General features: G+C 38.9%; 1 protein-coding gene across 1 annotated transcript in view; it reads left to right on the plus strand.

Moving 5' to 3' along the window:
• The window catches only part of INPP5F (inositol polyphosphate-5-phosphatase F), a 91,518-nt gene that overhangs the window by 55,997 nt on the left and 9,448 nt on the right, over positions 1-26,073 (plus strand). Inside the window, exons 4-15 of the mRNA XM_068961477.1 lie at positions 2,503-2,631; positions 2,856-3,020; positions 3,138-3,194; positions 4,805-5,003; positions 5,632-5,811; positions 6,693-6,760; positions 12,966-13,090; positions 14,393-14,470; positions 15,371-15,491; positions 16,722-16,850; positions 21,220-21,337; positions 23,121-23,319. Of these exons, the coding sequence (XP_068817578.1) occupies positions 2,503-2,631; positions 2,856-3,020; positions 3,138-3,194; positions 4,805-5,003; positions 5,632-5,811; positions 6,693-6,760; positions 12,966-13,090; positions 14,393-14,470; positions 15,371-15,491; positions 16,722-16,850; positions 21,220-21,337; positions 23,121-23,319 (1,568 nt within the window). The remainder of the gene's footprint in view (positions 1-2,502; positions 2,632-2,855; positions 3,021-3,137; positions 3,195-4,804; positions 5,004-5,631; positions 5,812-6,692; positions 6,761-12,965; positions 13,091-14,392; positions 14,471-15,370; positions 15,492-16,721; positions 16,851-21,219; positions 21,338-23,120; positions 23,320-26,073) is intronic.

Genomic DNA, 26,073 nt, shown 5'->3' on the forward strand with positions numbered 1-26,073 from the left:
TAGAAATATACCATTGAGACAGAAGGATTGGTATGTCAATGGTATTTGAAGCCAGGAGACTGGACAAAATCACTGAGAAAGTGAATGCAGATAGGACTGAACCTGGAGGTGCCAAGATGTTAGGAAGTGAAATGGTTGGGAAGGAACCAGTAAAAGAGGTAAAGAATGCCAGTGGAAGTCAGATGAGACAGTGTATCAGAGAGGATGAGGGACAGAGGAACTGTGTCAGATGCTACTGAGCAGTTAAGATGGGGACCAGGAATCCACATTGCATTTAGCCAAGGAGATCACAGGAGTCACACTGAAGATAGGTTAAGGTGGAGTGGTAGGGGCCAAAGCCAAGTTGCCGTGGGCTGGGGAGAGAACAGGAGGAGAGGAATTGGAGGCAGTGAAGGTTGTAAAGAAGTAGGATCCTAGCTGGCACAGGAAGATGTTGGAGGAGAGAAATATCTGTGTTTCTGTGCTGGTCGAGTGAGCAGGCAGAAAGAAGGCCACAGGGAGAACTGCTGGAGCAACATGCATATGCTTGATTCTCTCTCCTTCCCCATCATGTCATGATCTGGTTAGTTTTGCTTGTGTGTGTGCTAAGTTGCTTCAGTCGTGTTTGACTCTCTGGGACCCCACAGACTGTAGCCCACCAGGCTCCTCTGTCCATGGGATTCTCCAGGCAAGAATACTGGAGTGGGTTGCCATTTCCTCTTCCTGGGGTTCTTCCTGACCCAGGGATCAAACCAGAATCTGCTGTGGCACCTGCATTGCAGGTGGATTCTTTACCTCTGAGCCACCGAGGAAACCCTTGGAAGAAAATTTAAGTTAGTTCGGGTTTCAGCAGGATGACTATAGATCTTTTTTAACTTCCCCTTGGGTTCCCTTGTCTTCCTCTGGTAGGCCAGGAGGAGTGTAAAGTTGTAGTCGTGTTGTAAAACCCATGTAAATTGAGTGTTTGATAGCCAGAGCTTTAAAAAGACATGAAACCCATAAGATTGCATTACATGTAAATTCTTGGTTCAGTTATCAGTCTCTACTTCCAATCTGATAAAACCAGAACAGTCTCCTTCCTTTTTTAAAAAAATAACTTACTATCAAACTTGAACTAGGACTTCTCTGGTGGCCCAGTGGTTAAGAACTCGCTTTGCAGTGCAGGGGACACAGGGTCAGTCCCTGGTCTGGGATGAGCCTGGGATGAGCTCTGCAGCAAGAGAAGCCACCACAATGAGAAACCTGTGCACCACAGCTAGAGAGCAGGGCCAGCTCGCTGCAACTGGAGAATGCGCCCGCCCCCCGCCTCCCGCCAATGCAGCAGTGAAGACCAGCACAGCCAAAAATAAACAATAATTAAAGAAAAAAAAAAACCCAGCTTGGACTAGTTTTTGCTCTCCTTGTTTTTCTCATCCTGTTTATTACCTAGTAATAGTTATTTTGTAAGTAAGACACTACTAATAATAAGCATATAGTAAATGTTACCTCCTAATAGGGTTCTGCCACTTAGCACAGCAATAAAACCAGTGTATTGAAAAAATGGCATTCGTCTGCATATGGTTAATAGAATCCATGTGTCCCCTTCAGAATGTTTGGTTTGTGTGCTGAGTCACATAAAATTATATGTAAAATGCTCAACTCTAGCCAGATGGTCGTCTCTAGAACCTTTGTGCCTTTCTCTTGCCTAAACCTTTCCATCCTCTTCCTCACCTTTGTGGGTTAGACTGCTCATTTCCTGCAGCTCCAACTTTTTGGTTCTCCAAATTTAATCTCTGGACCCAACGAGTGTGTTTTTATGCTGATTTTACCAGTGTGTGTGTGTGAGGATAGAAGGGGAAAGAGTAGTTGAAATGTCCAGATTTTAAGATTGCTAATAGAGCAGACTCTTGGCATCTTCTCACCCAAAACACTCCACTAACTAGCATTAATATTTAGCACAGATTGCTGTAAAGAAATGTTCCTAGAGCATAGAAAATGTGTATATTGCACTAATTTTAATCTTGTGTGTCTGTACATGCTCAATTCTCTTCAGTCATGTCCAACTCTGCAACCCCATGGACCGTAGCCCACCAGCCTCCCCTGTCCATAGGATTATCCATGGCAAGTATACTGGAGTGGGTTGCCATGCCCTCCTCTAGGGGATCTTCTCCACCCAGGAGCCTCCGCATTGGCAGGCAGATTCTTTGCCACTGAACCACCTGGGAAATCTTAGATGCCAATTTTTAAAGCATTAACGAACCCCAACCAGAGCATTTTACTCTTCAGTTATATTAGATAAGAGCTTGCTATAATGCCCCCAGTATGTCCTGCCCTGTATTTTTTGCTTGTGCTCTGCTGTAGCTTTCTAATGCTTGAAACCACAGCTGTGTTTTCTAATATCAGTGGACTACTTGGTCATTTTACTTGCTCTTGAGGTTTTAACCACAATGCTTGAGCAGTAGCTACACTTGTGCACTCATGCTAGAACATTTAGCAAGCAGATATTAGTAATAATGAATTCTCTTTCTCTTCCTAATTATGTAGCTCTGTAAGAAGCATCATTTTGGAATTAACAAACCAGAGAAGATTATACCATCTCCTGATGACTCAAAGTTTCTACTGAAGACCTTTACACATATTAAATCCAATGTGTCTGCTCCTAATAAAAAGAAAGTAAGAGTTTGACTGATATGGGCTTGGAATTCATCTTTGATTAGTTTTAAATGGAGGGGTGACTTTCCTGCTAGGAAACTTATTTTCAGACTACTCATCATCTTAAAGCACTGTCTCTGCATGTCCTTGGGATTATTTTTCACTTTTCTCCTAGGGAGTTGAGTGGTATCCACATAATGCCTTGCATTTAATTCCTGCAGTAATAGTAGATACATTTCTTATAGGTTAAGGAAAGTAGAGAAAAGGAGAAGCTGGAGAGAAGATTACTCGAGGAGTTGCTGAAGATGTTCATGGACTCGGAATCCTTTTACTATAGCTTGACCTATGACCTGACCAATTCCGTGCAGAGGCAAAGTGCTGGGGAGGACCCCCGTCCCCTCTGGCAAAAGGTACACCTCACAGCTCAGAGCAGGGTTTGCCTCCAGAGCAATTTATGGCCCTGTCTGGCCTCTGTGGGAAAACTGAAACAACATGTTTCTGACCTATTTGTTTTCTACCTTTTTCAGGTTGATGACCGATTTTTTTGGAATAAATATATGATACAAGACCTTACTGAGATTGGTGTGAGTAGTTGTTTCTGAAATATTCTAAGGTAGTTATAATTGTTAAGCAAATATTTTTAAGTTGTATTAAAAGAAATTTAAAAACTCACATAATGTTTTACCCTGTAGAATGGGAATCATTTAGCTCGGGAAAACCAAGGTACTGTTTTAAGGCGATTCACAATTCAACTATATGGCCACAGACTTATCTTTTCAGCAGGTTCCCATAGGACATTCATAATTTAAAGCTATGGAACTAATGTCCATAGAGTTCCTCTAAAAGGTATTTTGTTTTTACCCATTGGAAATGTTGAAGCCCAGTTTTCCTTTAGTGAGATAGTGAAGTGAAGTCGCTCAGTCATGTCCAACTCTTTGCGACCCCATGGACTGTAGCCTGCCAGGTTCCTCCATCCATGGGATTTTCCAGGCAAAAATACTGGAGTGGGTTGCCATTTCCTTCTCCAGAGGATCTTCACGACCCAGGGATCAAACCTAGATCTCCTGCATTGCAGGCAGACTCTTACCATCTGAGCCACTAGGGAATCCCAGTTATTAAATGTTCCTGTTTCCTCATTTGCATTTATTGCTGGAACAAAATTAAAAATAATGAGAATGGTAATGAAAATAATGAATGTGGATAGATCTTCGCCTCACTGTTTGCAACTCTAATCACCTTCCTGAGATCCTGTCTACAGGCTCCATAAAACAGAAACGTGAGGGGACTTGGAAGATATGGTTGTTAAAAAAAAAAAAAGGGGGGTGGATTTGAAGTTGATGCTGAGATCTGTATCAAGCGTAGATACAGATAAGGAGACAGGGGAAAAAGAGGGACAAAGAACAACTTCTCTGGAGCACTTTTCATCCTTTACTGTCCCTGGATACAGTCAGTTGAGAAATTTTCTGAGTATTCTTAGTCTCAAAGACTTAAGAGGAGATCTTTGCTTTTAATTAATACTTACCTAATTACATTGGATGACTTTTTAAAATATTTGTGGACATGATTTTTTTTTGGTTCATTGACTGCTTAGATTTTAGCTGGGCACAAAGCAAGACTTTGTCTAAACTAGAAAGTAGAATAGACCTTTGTGTTTCATAACTAAGTGATCAAAGTTGGTTTTACTAAAGGCTTAATACAATTGTGAGTTGAAAAGCAACCTTTAAGCTGTATCTTCTTTTATACCAACAGGAATAACCATACTAGCTACATTTGTTAAATCCTTATTATAAGCAGACAGACATTTTAGATTTTACTCATTTAATCTTCACAGTAACCTTATGAGGTTGTTGTCTTATTTCACAAAGCAGAATGTCTGGAGGCCTGGAGAGGTTAAGTCATTCTTCTGAGTGAGGGAGTAAGTGGTGGAGCCTGAATTTGTACCCAGCCACCCAGCTCCTAGCTCTGGTCCCTCTCAGGCAGCTCTTCTTGAATGACCACCATAAACGAAATGAAAGGCTCTGCCCCCTCCCTCCCTTCATTCCTCAGTGTTCTCCAGTAAGCAGAAAATATGGTTAAAGAATGGAAGTTTTCTGCTTCTAATAAACTAGCAAGTATGTGATGTCCACTGCTTGGATTTGAGGAAGTAGCAGTGCTGTGCAGAATAGAAATAACAAGGTGTTCATATTATTTTCAGACACGAGATGTGGACTTTTGGATCATCCCCATCATCCAAGGTTTTGTGCAGATTGAAGAGCTTGTGGTTAATTATAATGAGTCATCTGACGATGAGAAAAGCAGCCCAGAGACCCCACCTCAGGAGTCCACCTGTGTAGATGACATTCACCCACGATTTCTAGTGGCTCTCATTTCACGCCGAAGTAGACACAGAGCAGGTAAGTGGAGGGCTGTAATAGTGTGCAAATCAGATCCAGGCGAGAAGGGAACATTGCAGATGAATTGAAATGCTAATGGCAATAATGGATTTGGAAAAACAGCTTCAAAGTGCTCAGTGACTCTCAATAGTGTGGTGTAATTGGAGACCAATTTTTTGGAGAGAAGTGAATGGGAGAGTGTTAACAAGAGGGGAAAGAAAAGGAGGTATATTGTGGAAAAGAGCAGAAAGTCACTTGGGATGTGCTTCTAAATACCATTGTTCCTACTGACAGCCTGTATCACTGTAATAAATCCTTAGTGCTAGCACCTTTGGGAAAACCCTCCTCTTTCAATTCACAGGCATTATCTCAGCTTCAACTTTTAAAAAACACTGGTGAATACAGGCATGATTTGGGGTAAGTCAATACTGTGCTGCCAAGCAGTTGCATGTTAGATCCCCAAGGCTATCCTGAAAGACACAAATTTTTTAAAAAACTTTTTATCTGGTATTGGGCTGTAGTCAATTAACAATATTGTGATAGTTTCAGGTGAACAGTGAAGGGGCTTGGTCATCCATGTACATGTATCCATTCTCCCCCAAACCAGACTAATTTTTAAAATTTTTGCTGTTTTAATTTTTTTTTTTAGGAATGCGTTATAAGCGAAGAGGAGTGGATAAAAATGGAAATGTTGCAAATTACGTGGAGACTGAGCAGTTAATTCACGTGCATAGTCATACCCTGTCGTTCATTCAGACACGAGGCTCTGTGCCCGTCTTCTGGAGCCAGGCTGGATATAGATATAACCCAAGGCCTCGGCTGGACAGAAGTAAGCCTGTCAGTTATTTGGTTTGCAAACGATGATTTCAGAGGAGATGTTTTAAAAATCCTAGATACTGTGTAGGTTTGGGTTTATTTTGCCAGATAGTTCATTGAAGACGGTAGCTGGTACACTGAGATTTAGTAGTGATATAATAATCTCAAAAGCATTGATAATAGTGGTTGCTGACAATTCAAGTAATTAACAATAAAAAATTGCAAAGTAGAGCATCGCATAGCTTATTTCACAGATTTTGTTGTTTCTTTGAAGAATACTTTATTACAGTGCTTAATTTTGGAAAAGTGTAAATATAGCCAGTATGTGTAGAAGCAGGAAATACCTTAACAAGACAGTGTCTTCATGGAATAGGTAGAATCTCTTTTCAGACGTTTGCTGTGAAAGGTTTGTTGTTTGAAATATTAAGGATTTAATTTCTTCAAGTATTTTAACCAGAATAGCTAAATCATATTAATCTAATTAGATTACTCAAAGGGGCTGATTTTAAAATTGTTTACAGAATGTTTTTCACTCAAAACTTAATTCATATTTGTGAGACTTCAGCACACTTTGGTTTTTAATATCCTTGCTTTAAGGGGGTTTTATTAATTTATTATAAACTACATGAAACGTTTTCTGACAAGTTGGTTGAATATATAGATAATGCCATAGTTTCATAGTTGACATCTTCAGTATGTTTCAGTTTAGTCTAACTGGGGAAAAAAGAGAAATCAAATCTTCAGCTTAGCATTTCCTTTAAAAAATACTAGTTTTAGACAATCTTAGTTACATTTGGGCTGTCAATGTTTAAAGTAAGAATAAAGATGAAATAGACACTAAACTCCGTCTTAAACATGGGAAGGAAAAACAGATTTTGTATCACTTCTTCGTAGGTGAAAAGGACACGGTTGCCTATTTCTGTGCCCATTTCGAAGAACAACTGAAAATTTACAAAAAACAGGTGGGATTTCATCTGTAGTAATGTGTTCCTTCAAATTTTTAGAAATGGTTGTGCATCTGTTTAAATTTCATGAAGATAATGACATATGGTTCATAATTAAAACGGCATTTGTCATGAAGTTAAGAAACACATAAACTAAGAGTATTCTTTAACAATTATTGAGTCAGCTACTTTAGATTGTTTTTAGATGAGATTAGTATCTTTTTTTCTCTGCACACCTTTCTTATGTATTCATACAGTCAATATGTAGATATGTGAACATATAAACCAAAATCATTTGAGAACTGTTGGGTGAAATACAATTTCAATAAGATGACCAGATTTCATATACATTAATATAAAATTATCAGTGACTCTTCTTATCTATTAGCAGTGACCAGTCTGATGGTATAATGCCATGGGATGTGTTTTTATAACCACAGCACAATAGGAAGAAATAGCCTAAAATCTATTGAACATACAAAAAAGATAGCATATATATGAGGGGAGGGGGCTGTTGGGGGGGGAAGTCTACTGGAGACCATAGAAGAAAACCTGAGTAAACGGAGAGACAATACCATGTTCCTGGACGGAAAGACTCAATATCGAATAGACTTCAGTTCTTGCAAAATTAATATATAAATGTGTTGCAGTCCCAAAGACAGTCCCAGCAGGGAAATAAAAAGGAAATCCTCACATTGGAAAAAATTATATAAAGTGTGAAAAGAAGAAATAAAGACAGGTAACTGGGGAAATGAGAACTGCCACACATTGCTGGAGATCAAACCAATCAATCCTAAAGGAAATCAGTCCTGAATATTCATTAGAAGGACTGATGCTGAAGCTCCAGTACTTTGGCCAACTGATGTGAAGAGCTGACTCATTGCAAAAGTCCCTGATGCTGGGAAAGATCGAGGGCAAGAGGAGAAGGGGGCAAGAGAGGATGAGATGGTTGGATGACGTCACCATCTCAGTGGACGTGAATTTGAGCAAACGCCGAGAGCTAGAGAAGGACAGGGACGCCTGGCGTGCTACAGTCCATGGGGTTGCAAGGAGTTGAATAAGATTTAGCAGCTGAACAGTAGCAACACTTCTCTGGGAGGAGCATAAATTGCTGTGGCCATTTTTGAATGGTATTATCAATCAAAATAAAATACGCTTATACTGTTAGTATAGTAATTTGCTTTTTGGCCCTACATGCCATATACAGAAATCAGTTCTAAATAGATATGGATCTAAATATGAAAGGTTAAACAATAAGCCTTTTAAAGGAAAATATTGCATTTAGACTATCTTTTGACCTTGAATCTTAAACAAGGTTTTAAAAGAACTAACGGTAATAAGTAGACTTTACTAAATTTTTGATTTTTATTAAAACTTTATTGAATTATATATTTTCAATATTAAAACACTACAAGTGGTATATTATTTATTAAAATGAAATAAGATTTTTAAAGTACCAACCATAATGAAAAATTGGTAATTTGACTTTACTAAAATAAAGAAATTCTTGACTATTAAAAAGCACCATTAAGAGAATGGAAAGGCAATTCAGAAAGTTGCAGAAGACATATGACAAAGGGCTTATATCTAGAGTACATTAAGAATGCCTTCAAATTCATAAAATGTGTACAACCCAATGAAAATGGGCAAAAGACTTGAGCAGATTCTTCATGACAAAGGACAGTCCAAGTACAATAAACAGGACAAGGTACTCCACTTTGTTAATCACTGGGGAAATGCAAACTAAAACCACCACTCACACATTAGGATGACTGAAATAAAAAAGATAGAAAATACAAGTTTTGTCAAGGATGTGGAGCAGCCATAACTCTAATACAAATTAAACAAAAAACTTAAATCTCCCTGAGATAAACGTGTTCAATCCAGGAGGCATGTATAAACCTCCTTTATCGCAGCATTAAAAAAACCCTAATTGTTCATTAGGCATTCAGTGGATAAAGTACAGCATATCTGAAGTGTTGAATACAAATAGTTAAAAATGCTGAGATGCATCTGTGTGTACTAATGTGAAAATATCTTAAAATCATATAGTGGAGTGAGAGGAAAACTATATAATAGCATATGGCATGTTACCACTTAAAAATCCCACAAAACAAAACTGTGCCTTTATACATATGCAGTTCTCTTCCATATATACGTGTGTTCTCACCTACATATGGCATACACATTTTTTTAGGGACGTGCTTAGGTGGCCTGAAAGGGTACACTTCAAACTTGTAGCAGGAGTTACCTTCAGGGAAAGCTGTGGACTAGGTGTGCTCAGGAAGGATGTGACCTTTATCCACATTTGAATTTTTTACAATCTGAAAAAAATTTCATGTATTTGCAGTATGTGTAGTTAGAAGTAGTATTGTGGGCTTCCCAGGTGGCTCTCGGAGAAGGTGATGGCACCCCACTCAGTACTCTTGCCTGGAAAATCCCATGGACAGAGGAGCCTGGTAGGCTGCAGTCCATGGGGTGGCTAAGAGTCAGACATGAGCGACTTCACTTTCACTTTTCACTATCATGCACTGGAGAGGGAAATAGCAACCCACTCCAGTGTTCTTGCCTGGAGAATCCCAGGGACGGGGGAGCCTGGTGGGCTGCCGTCTATGGGGTTGCACAGAGTCAGACATGACTGAAGCGACTTAGCAGCAGCAGCAGGTGGCTCTAGTGGTAAAGAACCTGCCTGCCAATGGAGGAGACACAAGAGCTGCGGGTTTGATCCCTGAATCAAGTGCCAAAAAATCCCCTGGAGGAGGAAATGGCAACATACTCCAGTATTCTTCCCTGGAAAATCCCATGGACAGGTGAGCTTGGCAGACTACAGTCCATGGGGCTAAAAAGAGTCAGACACGACTAAGCTCAACAGAGCCAATAAGTAGTATCACCTACTTACAATGATAACACCTAATCGTTATAAAAATTAAAGTAATACTGAGAGGAGGCAAGAGTACTGGAGTGGGTTGCCATTTCCTTCTCCAATGTAAAGAAAGTAGAAGAAATAACCTCTTGACCACGCTTCCTGCTCCCTGCTGACTTTCACGATCTGTTTGTACACATCAATCTTACGGGCATAGGTATTAGCAGTCACCTGTTCCTCTCTAACAGTACCCCAAGGGTATCCTTTTACCCATCCTCATCCCTTGGGTAATTGTCCTGGGAGGTGGTCCTATGGTTGGTCTGACTCAGTCATGGTGTCAGTACTGTTGCTGTTGCCTGTGGTTGGTATAGGTGTGGGGCAATGTATGTTTTTGGCACTTTGACCAACGAGGTCTAATGTGAAGAGAAGTCTGCTGGGAGGCTCCAGGCAAGATTTCCTACTCTAATAAAAAGAAATGCAGGAACCCACAGTCCCTCGGTGGTGGTTGTGTCTGGATTTGACTGGTAACTGCTGCAACTTTAACCAGGCTAGTTCATTAGTTTGAGGATTGAACAATATGTGAAAGATGGTAGAACAAAAGAGCTGGTATTGGTAACTACTGAATAAAGCAGTTCCAGAACCATGCAGCCTCCAGACTTCTGAGGTTCAGAACAGACTGGTGTCCTGAGATTTGAGTCAGCGATTTGTTATTTGCAGCAAAGAAACATCTTGACACGTGCATGTATATGCATTCGAAATTTAAGTCAAAAGAAGGCTATAAGCTATACCATATACACTGTTCTGCAACTATTTTCACATAGTAGCTGATGGCTATTATTCAACGAGTTCTCCACTGGTGGACCTTTAGGATATAGTTTCTGCTTGCTATTCTAAAATTCCCCAGAGAAAATCTTTTACACGTTTTGAAATATGTATGTGCTTTATAGACTGAATTTCTAGAAGTGATATGGCTGGATCACACATTCAGTTCAGTTGCTCAGTTGTGTCCACCTCTTTGCAACCTCATAGACTGCAGCACGCCAGGCGTCCCTGTCCATCACCAACTCCCGGAGCTTGCTCAAACTCATGTACATCAAGTTGGTAATGCCATCCAACCATCTCATCCTCTGTTGTCCCCTTCTCCTCTCTTCAATCTTTCCCAGCATCAGGGTATTTTTCAATGAGTCAGTTCTTCGTATCAGGCAGCCAGAGTATTGGAGCTTCAGCTTCAGCATCAGTCCTTCCAATGAATGTTCAGGACTGATTTCCTTTATGATTGACTGGTTTGAACTCCTTGCAGTCCAAGGGATCACACATTAGATTAACTTCAGGTTGATACCCACTACTCAGTTGCTTCCAAAAAGATCATTCCAGTTTATACTCTTAGCAGCGAGAGCCGGTACCCATTTCTCCACATATTCACCATGCTGTCCATATTTAGCATTCAGTTTTTGCCTGTCTGTAGATTAAAACTGGTTTTCTGTTTTAAAATTTACGTATTGTTATTAACAAAGTTGCAGATCTCATGTATATTGGCTATTTGTCTATTTTCTCTTCTGAATGTCTTCTGAATCCTTTACCTGTATTTTTCTTACTGAATTTATAGCACTCTATTTTAATGGTTTTTGTATTGCAGGTGTATTCCCCTAGGTAGTCCTCTATTTTTCTTAATGTTTGCTTATACTGTCATTTGTACACAGAGGTTTTAAATGTTCATGTTGTCACATCTGTCCATCTTTTTCTTTATGCTCTCTGGTTTTTATTATGCTTGGAAAGTCCAATGACTTTCCCATGTTGGCATGGGAAAAATCATGCCAACATTATTCTTGCCTTTTTATAACTTGAAGAAAAATACCTAGATCATTAATGCATCTAGAATTTCTTTTATATATAGTGAAGGGGCTAACTTAAGTCCCTGCCATGTAAACAGACAGTTATCCCAATATCATTTATAGTATGCCACTATGGAAACAGTGTCAGACTTTATTTTGGGGGGCTCCAAAATCACTGCAGATGGTGATTGTAGCCATGAAATTAAAAGACGCTTACTTCTTGGAAGGAAAGTTATGACCAACCTAGATAGCATATTCAAAAGCAGAGACATTACTTTGCCAACAAAGGTCTGTCTAGTCAAGGCTGTGGTTTTTCCAGTAGTCATGTATGGATGTGAAAGTTGGGCTGTGAAGAAAGCTGAGCGCTGAAGAATTGATGCTTTTGAACTGTGGTGTTGGAGAAGACTCTTGAGAGTCCCTTGGGCTGGAAGGAGATCCAACCAGTCCATTCTGAAGGAGATCAGCCCTGGGATTTCTTTGGAAGGAATGATGCTAAAGCTGAAACTCCAGTACTTTGGCCACCTCACGCGAAGAGTTGACTCATTGGAAAAGACTCTGATGCTGGGAGGGATTGGGGGCAGGAGGAGAAGGGGACGACAGAAGATGGGATGGTTGGATGGCATCACCGACTTGATGGACATGAGTTTGAGTGAACTCTGGGAGTTGGTGATGGACAGGGAGGCCTGGCATGCTGTCATTCATGGGGTCGCAAAGAGCCGGACACGACTGAGCGACTGAACTATAGTATATTACAGTATAGTAATATATAGTATCTACAGTATAGTCTGTGTATAGTATAGTCCATATTCTCTGAGAATGATATCATCGTAGCTTAGATTCCTCAGTGTTCATAGGTCTGTCTTGGCCATCTGTCTTGTTCTGTTGAGTCGTTCATTTTTCTGCACTCATACCATAGTTTTAATCACTAGATTTAACCTATGTTTTGCTCTTCAGTGGGACAAGTCCTTTATTGGTTTTCAAAAATTTTCCCATGTTATTCACTTTCCCAGAAAAACTTTAGAATTAACTTGTGAAGTCTGTACAAAGATCCTGTTCAAATTTTGACTGGAATTGTTGAGTGTGTAGATTAACCTGGGGAGCCCTGACATCTTTACAGTGTTGAATCTTGCCATCCAGCACCATGGTGTCTCTCTCCATTTACTCAGGTTTTCTGTGTTTCAGCAACGTTTCATAGTGTCTAACATGTAGGTCTTGTATATTTCTTTAAAAATTATTCTAGAGATTTAAAATATCTATCATAAAGGAACTTGTTTTCGATTTGTATTCTAATAGGTTATTGCACATGTATAATGTGTAAAACTATTCTTGCCATTGATGTAAATTCTCATAAACCTAAGTGTAACAAATGAAAATCTAATTTTATAAAGGAAAAAACTGATGCTTGAGTGGATTAACTTCTAAGTCTGGGTACAAAATATTTCTAAAACATAACTCTAAATAAATTCAGTGAAAATCATGAGTCTCAGATCTGATTAACTGAACTTTTTCTTTTTCCCCACTCTCACAGGTTATTATTAATTTGGTAGACCAGGCAGGAAGAGAGAAAATAATTGGTGATGCTTACCTGAAACAAGTGTTGCTCTTTAACAACTCACACCTCACCTATGTTTCATTTGATTTCCATGAGCACTGGTAAGATGGCTTCCTGAAAAACTGTATAAATCTTAATTATGTTGAATTGGTTCCTAGTGCTTTTCAGGTCAACTATATCCTTCTACTTTTCTGTCTATTCATTCTATTAATTTTTGAGAGTTTGATATTGAAACTCCAAATAAAAATCTTAATTTCTCTACTTAAAAGAATTGTAATGTATAGTATAACTTTGTTCTGTATTTTCCAAGTCTCCTGTAAATGTATTATCATACTTTCATAATTTAAGAAAGAGAAAAAAAAAGATGGCTTCCTGAGATGAGTTTTGATCAGGTCCAGTATTTGTAGTAGTTGCTGCCACAGAGAAGGCAGTGGCACCCCACTCTAGTACTCTTGCCTGGAAAATCCCATGGATGGAGGAGCCTGGTGGGCTGCAGTCCATGGGGTCGAGAAGAGTTGGACATGACTGAGCAACTTCACTTTCACTTTTCACTCTCATGCATTGGAGAAGGAAATGGCAACTCACTCCAGTGTTGTTGCCTGGAGAATCCCAGGGACAGAGGAGCCTGGTAGGCTGCCGTCTATGGGGTCGCACAGAGTTGGACACGACTTAAGTGACTTAGCAGCAGCAGCAGCCACAGAGACCTTAGTTTTTCATCTCTTTTTTATTGGGAAGAAAATCTTGTTCTCATTGTTAGAAAGGAGAAGATGATCATTTCTTAGTTCCATTTTCATATTGGTTTTATTTTGCCTAAAAATTTAAGTTAATTCTTCTTGAAATATTCAGTCTTTTTGTTCCAAAATGACTTCAAGACTTAGAGTTCCTTTTTCTCCTTTTCTCCTTCACTTAATTAATGGAGCTTTTTCTTTCTGCTTGAGTTTGAGCCTGGCAGGAATAATAGCATTCCCTTACTTAAAACTCATCCTGCTGGCTCGTCTTCATACTCCGTTAGCAATAATGCTCTCCCTTGGGATAAGTTCACTAGTTATCTGGAAAACAACGATCATTTTGATGGTAATTTTAACTTGTGTGTATTCTGAAAGCAGATTTCTTTTGTCATAAGCCTGGCTCTAGTGTTGGTTTATTTACCTAAGTATTGAAAACATTGGTGGGGAAAGAAGCTTCCAGCGGCTGTGATCTGTTTCAGTGTATTCTTAAGCATATTTTCTTTCATAATGCAGATTACTTGTAAATATTTATATAATTTCCCATATAATTTAAAGTAGTATTAATCTCATATTTACAGTAATAATTTTAATTTTTCCAAGCTATCTTAGATATCATATCTTAAGCTTAAAAAATATTCTTAAAGATGTTTTTCTTTCTTTTGGCATATATTTTAGCCGAGGAATGAAGTTTGAGAATGTCCAAACACTAACAGATGCCATTCATGACATTATTCTTGACATGAAGTGGTGTTGGTAGGTATTTCATAAGAAATCAGTTTGACAAACTCTTGGTCTGTCAAATCATATGTTTTTTGTCTAGTACCAGTAAGCGTTAAAATAATAGCAGGCTGGGAAAGACTTTTTGTTTTTCTTGTTTCACTTCCAGATTCCTATTCTCCTTTTCAAAAGTATTAGTCGTTAGGCATTGTTAGCTTTGAACAGGAAGAAGGTGTCAGGTGACTGACAAAATGGAGCAAAGTGCTCTATTACTGTTCTTTAATTCCTTCTAATCCTTTGTCCTCTACATTTCTTCTTGGTCCCTAACATGGGAAGGAAGGCTTAGAGGTATTTGGTCTCAGTTTTGAGACATTTAAAAATTGCTGGAGAAGAAAGATGATTCTCAGACTATAGGAGGGAGAAGTAGGAAGGAGAAATTGGCTTAAAGAACAGAAGAGAACATTTGATTAGATTTTAAGGCCACAGGTGGCCAGAGGAATTAGATGAGTGAGGCAAGCTTCATGATTCCACCCTGGGTGGTAGAGTGAATTAGTCTGTACAAGCTCATTTAGATGCATTTCTGCTTGAAGTCAAAAAGCAGGGAACAGGATGTTGTTTTAAAGTGCCTTCTGGCACTTAGTGTAGATAAGAATAGCTGGGGTTGTGTCAGCTCTGCCTAGTAATTGTGTGACTCAGGATAGTCATTCTGCGTCTCAGTTTTTTCATTTCAAAATGAGGGTAATATCTTCCTAGTCAGGTTATTGTATAAATTAACAATAATGTCTACAAAGGTCTCAGTAATGCCTGCCACATGATATTCCAAGCAAATAGATAACCAGTGTTGCTGTTGTTATCGTTATACTGTAAAGAATTGTGGGTTTTGAGAACTTTTAAGTTTTTCCTATTGTAAAGTAATTCCATACTGTTTTTGAAAAGGGTTGATCAAGCTGGAATAATATGTAAACAAGAAGGGATTTTTCGAGTTAACTGCATGGACTGCCTGGATCGCACCAATGTGGTCCAAGCTGCCATTGCACGAGTGGTCATGGAACAACAGGTAATTTGGAGTCCACTGGATTGTAAATATTCATTTCCAATTTTTTCACTTGTAAACAAGTAGCTAAAATCTTCCTGCCATAGAACATTTACAGCATGCAACCATCCTTGTTGCTTTAAAACCTGGGAAGTACAACCTTTGCTAGAAATCAGTTGAATCAGGTGCTGTTTTCTTAAGTACTCATTTTAAAAACATGAGGCCCAAAATTTAATAATGTAGTGGGTGGCACTGTGTAGTCATTTACTTTTTTCTCTCAGCTACACACCCTCCCGCCTGTTCTTGGGGCATGGGGTCTGCACACCACCTTTCTGCTCGACCACCTGCTTCCATGTCAGGCTCTGCCAGTAGGGGCTTTCAAGGAAGACTGTGAGGCTGAAGGAGGGAAGAGGGACACGTTTGTTCACCTGTCTTATATTCCCATCATCGGCACCCTCTTTGGGGCTGTGAGTCCTTGGCATCACAGAACCAGCCTCTTCCCTTTGTGCCTCAACCCTCCTGGTGGCATCTGTTTCCTGTAGTTATTACATCTCCACCTCTGTGTCTGGTTTTAGATCTCTCATCCTTCCAACACCTGGGTGATGAATTCCCAAGGTTGATATTCCTCTCATGGTGGTTTGTTTTGTTTTCCTGATAGAACCTTGTGACTGTCCTTAGAGGAAGTCTTCTACTGTTGCACTGAAGCAGCTAGGCTTTGGTGATGAAGCCCTGGCCCTACCACATACTAGGTGTTGACCCCATGCAAAGAACTCAGCCTCTCCAAACTTCTTTCATTTCATCCATAAAATGAGGGTACTAAAGAGTACTGATCGCATAGACTTGTTATGAGGAATAAATGAGATTGTTTATTTTAGGAAGCTCTTAGCATATGGCGCCAGACTTAATCTTCACTGAACACTTACTGCTCTGCTACTATTAATGTTTTTGTTGTATCCAAATGATTTTTTGATAGTTAGCTTCACTTCGTAGCCACATTTAAAAGAAAGATACAATAGTATGAGTCTATACATTAAAAATGACACCAGGATGGTATGAATGTTTTATTCTATTTATTCAGATGTAGCAGTTCATAAAGCTGTCTCTCAAGTGGTACTTTACTTTGAAAAAGTCTGAAAACATTTCTTGAAGGGTCCTAAATTGTACATGTGTATGCTTCCTTTTCTCTGCAGTATATGTTTTACACTATGATTTCCTGGCTTATCTGCAGTTAATCTACCAATGCATTCATTTTAGCTGAAAAAATTAGGTGTGATGCCCCCGGAGCAGCCATTACCAGTGAAATGCAATCGGATTTATCAGATAATGTGGGCCAACAATGGTGACTCCATTAGCAGACAGTATGCTGGGACAGCTGCTCTGAAGGTAAGTATCTGTAGCCAGAATCTGTGGGTCATTCTGTGGGACACAGAGTGTGGTTTAAAACCAACTTGGCTTTTGAGAGAGAAGCATGTGGGTGGTAGGTCTACGTAGTTGACTCTGGAATGTTTGGGTAAGGCAGGGGTCACACTTCCAAATTCCTGCAGGTGCCAAGTGGTGTGACTTGAACTGGCCACTCATTAGCTTAAAAGGAGAGATGGGCAATGTGTACCTGAGAAAGAGCATATGATGACTCACTCAGGAAGGTGCTGTTCTGCTACTTCTAATGGGGCTAGAGGCCCAGGGTTGCCAGAGCTCTCAGTTTTCAAGGGAGTTTGGAAATCTAGAATTTTATATGTAATAGTTGGTTTTTAAAACTTTATACAGACAAAATAAAATGTGTCAGTTGGTGGGATTTGGATGCCTAGTATAATTTGCCTCCTCTAAATTTGAATCCCAGCCCTGCCTCTTACTAGCTCTGTGACTGTGGGCAAGTCACTTAAATTCTCTGTGTCTGTCTCTTCATTTATAAAACAGGAATAATTCTAGGCCCACTTCAAAAAAAGTGGTGTGGGATTATATGAGCTAATACGTTAGATCTTAGATCGTTCCCTGACACACGGTAAATGGTGAAGAAATGTTTTATTATCTTTTTGTGATTGTTTTACATAAAGTCTTTTGAGGATCCTACCAAGCTGATCTTCACAGAATTTAATGTAAATGTAAAATACAGTCACTGGTTACTAGATACTCCCTCTCTTGGCAATAGGAAGTGGTTGAATTAGTTTAAATTAGGTTTATAGTTATTTTTCTTCAAGGTAAATAGTTTACCCCAGAATATTTGTCATAACAAATCCTGAATAAAATCCTAAAGACTCCACCAGAAAACTGTTAGAACTAATAAATTAATTCAGTGAGGGTGCAGGATACAATATCAACCTATGAAAATTGGTTATTTCTATATACTAATATAGAAAAATATACTAATATAATTTTCCAGTACTCTTGCCTGGAAAATCCCATGGACAGAGGAGCCTGGTAGGCTGCAGTCCATGGGGTCGCTACTAGTCGGACACGACTGAGCGACTTCACTTTCACTTTTCACTTTCATGCATTGGAGGAGGAAATAGCAACCCACTCCAGTGTTCTTGCCAGGGATGGGGGAGCCTGGTGGGCTGCCGTCTATGGGGTCGCACAGAGTCGGACACAACTGAAGTGACTTAGCAGCAGCAGCAGCATATACTAATAGGGATTATCTAAAAAAGAAATAAAACAATCCCATTTATAATAGCATCAAAAATAGTAAAATACTAAGGAATAAATTTAAACAGGAAGGTAAGAAATCTGTACACTAAAAACTAAGACATTGATAAAAGAAACTGAAAGAACAAACAAGTGGAAGATAGCACAGGTTTATGGCTTAGAAAAATTAGTATTAAAATATTACCCAAAGCCATCTTCAGATTCAGTGTAATCTCTATCAAAATTCCATTGGCATTTTCTACTAGAATAGAAAAAACAGTCCTAAAATTCATTTGGAAACACATGAGACCCCTAACAGCCAAAGCAATCTTGAGAAAGAACAAAACTGGATGCATCCTACTTCTGATTTCAAACTATATTGCAAAGTTGTAGTAATCAACACAGTATGGTACTGGCATAAAAACAGGCACAAAGACCAATGGAATAGAACTAAGAGCCCAGAAATAAACCCACATGTGTACAGTCAACTAATAATTTGACAAGGGAGTCAAGAATAGTCAATAGGGAAATGATAGTCTCTTCACTAAATGGTGTTGTGAAACTAAAATATTTACATGCAAAATAATTAAACTGGACACCATTCATGAAAATTGAATTGAAATAGGTTAAAGACTTAAATAGACCTGAAACTTTACTCCTTCAAGAAAACATAGGGAAACATTTCATGACATTGATTTTAGCAATAATTTTTTTGACTGACACCAAAAGCACAAGAAGAAAAGTAAAAATAAACAAGTGGGACAACATCAAACAAAAAATGTTTTGCATAGCAAAATAAGTAATCGAGAGAATGAAAAGACAACTCATGGAACGGGAGAAAATATTTGCAAACCATATGTCTGAGAAAGGGTTAATATCCAAAATATGTAAAGAAGTAATGCCACTCAATAGCAAAAACAAAACAAAACTGATTTTAAAATGGGCAAAGGATTTGAACATTTTTCCAAAGACGATATACATATGGCCAGCAGGTACATAAAAAGGTGCTCAATGTCAGTAATCCTCAGGGAAATGCAAATCAAAACCACAATGAGCTGTCACCTGTTGGGATGGCTGTTATCTAAAAGGCAAGAGATAACAAGGTGGGCAGAAAAGCTCACCCCTGTACATTGTTGATGGGAATGTGAATTGGCATAGCCATTATGGGAAATGGTAAGGAAATTCCTCAAAACATTAAAAATGGAACTACCATATGATCCAGCAACCCTATTTTATAAATATATATCCAGAGAAAATGACATCAATATCTGGAAGAAATACCTGTACTCTTGTGTTCATTGTAGCACTATTCACAGTAGTCGAGATCCGGGAAGAACCTAAGCATCTGATGCTGAATGAATGGCTAAAGAATATGTTGACAAGGGAAGCAGCCATACAAAATTTTATATATATATATATATATATATATATATATATATATATATTTAATGGAATATTCAGCCATAAAAGGAAGAAAGTCCTGGGATTTCTCTGGTGGTCCAGTGGTAGGGAATCTGCTTGCCAGTGCAAAGCATACAAGTTTGATCCTGGTCCAAGAAGATCCCACATGCCAAAGAGGAACCAAGCCCGTTTGCCACAACTCCAGAGCCCACTCGGTAGAGCCTGTGAATCGCATCTACTGAAGCCCAGGTGCCTAGAGCCCATGCTCCACAACAAGAGAAGCCACTGCAATGGGAAGCCTGCACACAGCAGTGTAGACCTAGCGCAGCCAAAAATAAATAAGTAAATAGTTTATTTATTTAAAAGAAGGAAATCCTGACATTTTTAGCAACATGGATGAATCTTGAGGGTATTATGTTAAGTGAAAAAGTGAAATCAGACAAACAGAAAGACAAGTCAGTAATGCAGGATCTCTGAACTTCCCTGGTGGTCCAGTGGTTAAGAATCTGCCTGCCAGTCAGTGCAGGGGACATGGGTTCAATTCTTGGTCTGGGAAAATCCCACAGGCCATGAAGCATCTAAGCCCGAGTGCGTCAACTACTGACACTGGCCCCTAGATCCCATGCTCTACAACAAGAGAAGCCTGTGCACAGAAACTAAAGAAAGCCTGTGTGCAGCGGCGAAGACGCAGCACAGCCAAAATAAACAAACAGAATGCATGATCTCACTTGTGTGTGGAATTTTAAAAAGTCAGACTCACAGAAACACTGCGACTGATGGCTACCAGAGGATGGGGTAAATGGGGAGAGACTGGTCAGAGTACAAACTTTCACTTATAAGTTCTGGGGATCTAAAGTACAGCATGGTGACTATGATTAACAATACTATGTTCACACACAAAATATCATATTGTACACCTTAAACTTATGCAGGGGTACTTTTTAATTATACAAAGCTGGACAAAGAGGAATACTTTTTTCCTTTGATATTAAAATTCTTTGGATGCAGCATTCATGTCTCTCTTTTCCATAATAGATTCCTGTTGCTAAATTAATATTTTCTGTGAATGACCTAACTAATTGGCAACATGTTCTTCCTAAATTGTCAATTTTAGGACAGGGCCTATTTCTAAGATTGCCTTGAATGGAAATAGTGGGGTTGGGATGGGGGAAAAAAGAGACTGTGCTTTCCCTACCTCTCTAGGGACTTGCTCTGACATCTTTGTTGTGAAAACCAAGAGAAACAAAACACTTAAATCTTCATTGGATCATTCTACAGGGATTGTAATGTGCAGCAAGGTATGGAAACCTTTGCTCTGTCTGTATATACACACAACCACATACACAGGTTAAATACGGTTGTAATACGCTCTACGGAACTGTCCACATTTTCCACATCAGATATTTGTGTGTTTTGAATATCATACCAGTTGAAGGCTTGAAAATCTTTTTGTTTTGTTATATATAAGTTTTGACCTATAAGTTCTAGATATTCTACAGACTGCCAAGAATGGCTTTACCTTAAAGCACCATCTAACTGTAAAGGTGGATAACACCAATAGCGTGTTTAGTTATTTGACATGCTTGGATCTGAGTCAAATACTAGTAGATATTTTAATTACATAATTTGGAAATTGTAAAAGCCTGTAGAATTGCAGTATCAAAAGCACACATTGACTTCAGGAATATTTTTGTGTTTGCATAAATTGTCAAAGTGACTTTTTTCTTGACAGGGTGACTTTACAAGGACAGGAGAAAGGAAGTTAGCAGGAGTTATGAAAGATGGTGTTAACTCAGCAAATAGGTACTACCTGAATCGATTTAAGGATGCTTACAGGCAAGCTGTTATAGGTAAGGAACACAACTGTCTTTCTTTAAAATTTGTTATACTTTCTGTGACTAACATTTTACAGTAACCAACTTCATTAACGTAATCCATATGTTTTATAATACACTTGTGTTTCTCCATTGAACATCTTACCCGATAAATCAAATTTTTACAAGATTAGAATCTGGACAGATTTTTTAGGCTGGAGTGGCAAAAGAAACTGCTCATTTCCTTACATATTTGTCAGTTTGTGATTCATGTAACAGAAGGCAAGGTTGAGGCTCCTGGATTATGGAATATGGTGCCCTAAAACCTCATCAAGTAAAAACTCAGTATTCTGTTTTCCTATTACTCAAGCCTGAGAGATAAAACAAAATGATTTTCTTTCTTTGTCTGATGTTTATCATGTGTTCTTGCTGTGGACAAATACACTATCCTTCCTTATAAGCATGATTTAACAGGGTGTTAGGATATCAGACTATCCTAACCAATTCTTATCATTATTTAAGAGAAAAAATGGAGGGTGAATTGCCCAGTGGAATTCATGCCACAGCATATTTTTTTTTTAATGTGACTTTAATTTCCATGAAAGTATTACCTTTTAGGATTAAAGTAAATGTAGAGTATTCTGGATTAGAACCAAACATAATAGCTTGACATATGGTCTCTAGGAATATTTTTAAAATCCTATTTTTTTAACCTAATTATTTATTATATATGAAATAGTAGGGCCCACACATAGGCAATTTAGGAATTTGAGAAATCTGATGTAATTAAGTTTGGTTCATTTGCCACAGATATGGTATGTACTGATAGGAAAATTGGATTTTAGCAGTTTTTTAAAGGAGAAATTGATACATTTTTTTCTAGCAATTCAGTTAGGTCACTGAGGACCCAGATTCTGTTCCTTTCTCATTTTGACCATGAAAAATATCAGCTTCATCCTAACCCTGAAGCTAAATCTCTTCCAAGTTTGAGAGAGACGGGCTAGTAGCAGTCTGGGCTCACTGCTTCTCCATAAAAGGCCAGTGGTTGGCAATTCTCTCCCAGAAGTCTTACTGTCCCAAACGCGTGTAAGGAGTGGGATTACAATGATTTTGTTAATAAGCCTTGAGCTGCATCCTACACCAGGAAGACGTTAACTTGTCTATTCAGTTCCTTTGCTCAATTTAAAATTGGCTTATTTGTCTTTTTATTATTGAGTTGTAGGAATTCTTTTATTATTGATAATAATTAGTAATAATTCTTTTATTATTGAGTTGTAAGGCTTTCCTAGTAGCTCAGTTGGTAAAGAATCTGCCTGCAATGCAAGAGACCTGGGTTCGATCCCTGGGTCGGGAAGATCCTCTGGAGAAGGAAATGGCAACCCACTCCAGTTTTCTTGCCTGGAGAATCCCATAGACAGAGGAGCCTGACGAGCTACAGTCCCTGGGATTGCAAAGAGTCAGACATGACTGCAACTAACTTTCACTTTCAGGAATTCTTTATATATTCTTGGATACAGTTCCCTTATAGATGATTTTTAAATATTCACTTCTACTCTGTGGGTTGCCTTTTAACTTTCATGGCATTTTCCTTTGAAACACAAAAGTTTCTAATTTTGATGGTGTCCAGTTTGTCTTTTTTGTTGCTTGTGACTTTAGTTTCATATGAAAAAAAAAAACCCTATGCCTAGTCCAAGGTCACAAAGATTTATGCCTGTTTTTTAAAATGAGAATCTTGTTTTAGGTCTTGTATTCACTTTCGCTTTTGAAAAATGTATTAGTAAACTAAGAAGATGATAGATATCAATACTTTCTACTCTAGATTTGATGCAAGGCATCCCAGTGACAGAAGATCTTTATTCCATATTTACCAAGGAAAAAGAGCATGAAGCTTTGCATAAGGAAAATCAGAGAAGCCACCAGGAACTAATTAGCCAACTCTTACAGAGTTACATGAAGTTACTGCTGCCTGATAATGAAAAGTTCCATGGTGGCTGGGCCCTTATTGACTGTGACCCCAGGTAAGTTGGAGTTGTGTCCTGGTGACTAATGTGCTTAAATTTTGGATGTTAAGCTGTGATAATTATTGCTAGCAGTTGTCCATAAGGCTGTGGGCATGGATGCAAAGTGCATGGCAGTTCTCAAATACATGGCTGGTACTAAGGCAAGCTGACAAGGCACTCAACTTCAGCTGTAAAATTAAAGGGGCACGAAAAAACTCAGTAATGAGGTAAAATAGGATAATGCCATATCTGATTTTTTAAAAACCCAAATTGTGAAACTACAATTCAAAGCTTGTTTCATGGGTCCTCCCCTGCCCCCAGCCCCAGCTCATGCCCCAGAAGCTAGGTTTATTGTGTTAATGCACAGAACCGCGTGCACCAGGAGGTTTAATGATGCTCGTTAGTTTGATGGTTTGTTAAGTGGTCCTGGTCTTTCATAAAATAAATAGGCCAACTAATACTCTACATTCTTTTTAAAACAAAAACCATCCACTTTCAAGTGGTTCTTTAAAATATCAGCTGAATGGCAGGATCCAAATTTATCCACCAGATTGCTTGCTTTCAGGCTAAAATCTAAAATTATAATTTTCAATATTATGAATCAGAAATACTTCAGAAAATTCTAAACCAAGCTTTGAGAGTAAAAGAGTCTATTTAGATTTTATCTTTTTTTACATTTTGTATGTTTTTAAATAAAAGGGGCATAAAACAAGCTTGCAAGAACAATAGAAGGCAAGGGAGTATTTATATATATGATAATGAATAAAAAATGATACTGACCGTAGGTTCATAAGGAGTCCTTCCATGCCTTCAAGTTCATGGATTATTTCGCTTTGATAGTCAGTACTGTGGCTCAGAGGTTAAAGCATCTGCCTGAAATGTGAGAGACCTGGGTTCAATCCCTGGGTCGGGAAGATCCCCTGGAGAAGGAAATGGCAACCCACTCCAGTATTCTTGCCTGGAGAATCCCATGGACGGAGGAGTTTGGTGGGCTACAGTCCATGGGTCGCAGAGTCAGACATGACTGAGCGACTTCACTTTCACTTTCACTGTATATATGGATGCAATTTTTGGACTCTTAAAGAGATGAGGTTTTCTGCCCATTTGAATTTCCAAAGTTAACTATATGTCTCCATCTTTTTTGTTGTTGTTGTCGGATATTTATTAGGCTGCCTTGGGCTTTAGTTGCCACGCATGGGTTCATGTCACATGGGAGCTTTTGTTGTAGCACGTGGACTCCCTAGATGTAGAGTGAGGGCTTAGTTGCCTGACCAGGGATCGAACCCATATTCTCCATAGTGCAGAGTGGATTTGTAACCACTAGACCACCAGGGAAGTCCCTATATTGCCATCATGATTAGACAGTTCTTTAAGAACTGTCCTTCTTATGAGAGATACTTTGTGGTTATCATCCTTTCTATTACTGCTAAAATTTCTTTAAATTTGCTACTTATATCATTTGCAAGGCTTAAAGATTTTCTAGATGGTGGATAGTTTTCCTTTTCTCTTGAAGGGAGATGTTTGGAAACCTGCCCTTGGGCTATCTGAGGTTGCTAGAGAGCCTTTGTATAGTCTGTCTAATGAGACAGAGATGTAGACCCAGAACAGGTGGCCCTTGGTTGAGGACAGCAAGAGTATCTCTGGGAGTGGCTTTGCAGGCTCAGATCCTGGACAGCGTGTGGTGGCCTCAGTCCCTCAGGCTTGGAGGTGCAGCAGTTTGCACCTGTCTGCCTCCAGCTGCATGTATACTTTTTAAAAACGTGTGTGTGTGTGAAGTTGCTTCAGTCATGTCTGACTCTGCGACCCCGTGGACTGTAGCTTGCCAGGCTCTTCTGTCCATGGGATTCTCCAGGCAAGAATACTAGAGTGGCTTGCCATGCCCTCCTCCAGGGGATCTTCCTGACCCAGGGATCGAACTCGTGTCTGTCTCCTGCAGTGGCAGGGGGTTCTTTACCACTGCTGCCACCCAGAAAGCCCCAAAATACCTTTATTGAGATGTAATTCATATAGCATACATTTCATCCATTTTAAGTATATAATTGGGTGGTCTTTAGAATATGCTCAGTATTGTAAGACCATCATTTTGGTCAGTTTTAAAACATTTTTATCACCACAAAGAGAATCCTTGTACTCCATCCCCACCCTCATCCCCTAAGCAACCACTAATCTACTTTTATCTCTCTGGATATGTGAATTCTGGACACTTCATATAAACATAATCATTAATATGTGGCCTTTGTGACTGGCTTCTTCACTTAGCATAATGTTTCATGGTTCATGGGTGTTGTGCCATGTAGCAGAACTTCATTCCTTTTCATGGCTGAATAGTATTTCATTGTATGGATAGACCATGTTTTCTTTTTTTACTCTTCTTTTGGGCATTTATATTTCCACCTTCTGGCTCTTCTGTTGCAAACAGTGATGTTGTGAATACTTATAAACAAGTTTTTGTTTGAACGCCTGTTTTTCTTTGGGATATATACCTAGGAGAGGAGATTGCCAGGCTACTATGCTTAACTTTTAAGACACCACCAAACTATTTTCTTTGGTGGCTGCACCAGTTTACATTTCCACGAGTAATGTGGAAGGGTTCCAGTTTTTCCATGTCCTCACCCACACTTTTTTTTTTCCTTTTATCCCCCATTTTTTTTTTTTAATTGTAGTCATCCTAGTGGATGTGAAGTACTGTCACATTGCAGTTTTGATTTGCATTTCCCTCATGACAAATGATGTTGAAGATTTTTTCTTGGGTTTGTTGGATATTTGTATGTC

The sequence above is a fragment of the Capricornis sumatraensis genome, chromosome 23 (genome assembly GCF_032405125.1).
Source record: "Capricornis sumatraensis isolate serow.1 chromosome 23, serow.2, whole genome shotgun sequence".
Lineage (NCBI taxonomy): Eukaryota > Metazoa > Chordata > Mammalia > Artiodactyla > Bovidae > Capricornis > Capricornis sumatraensis.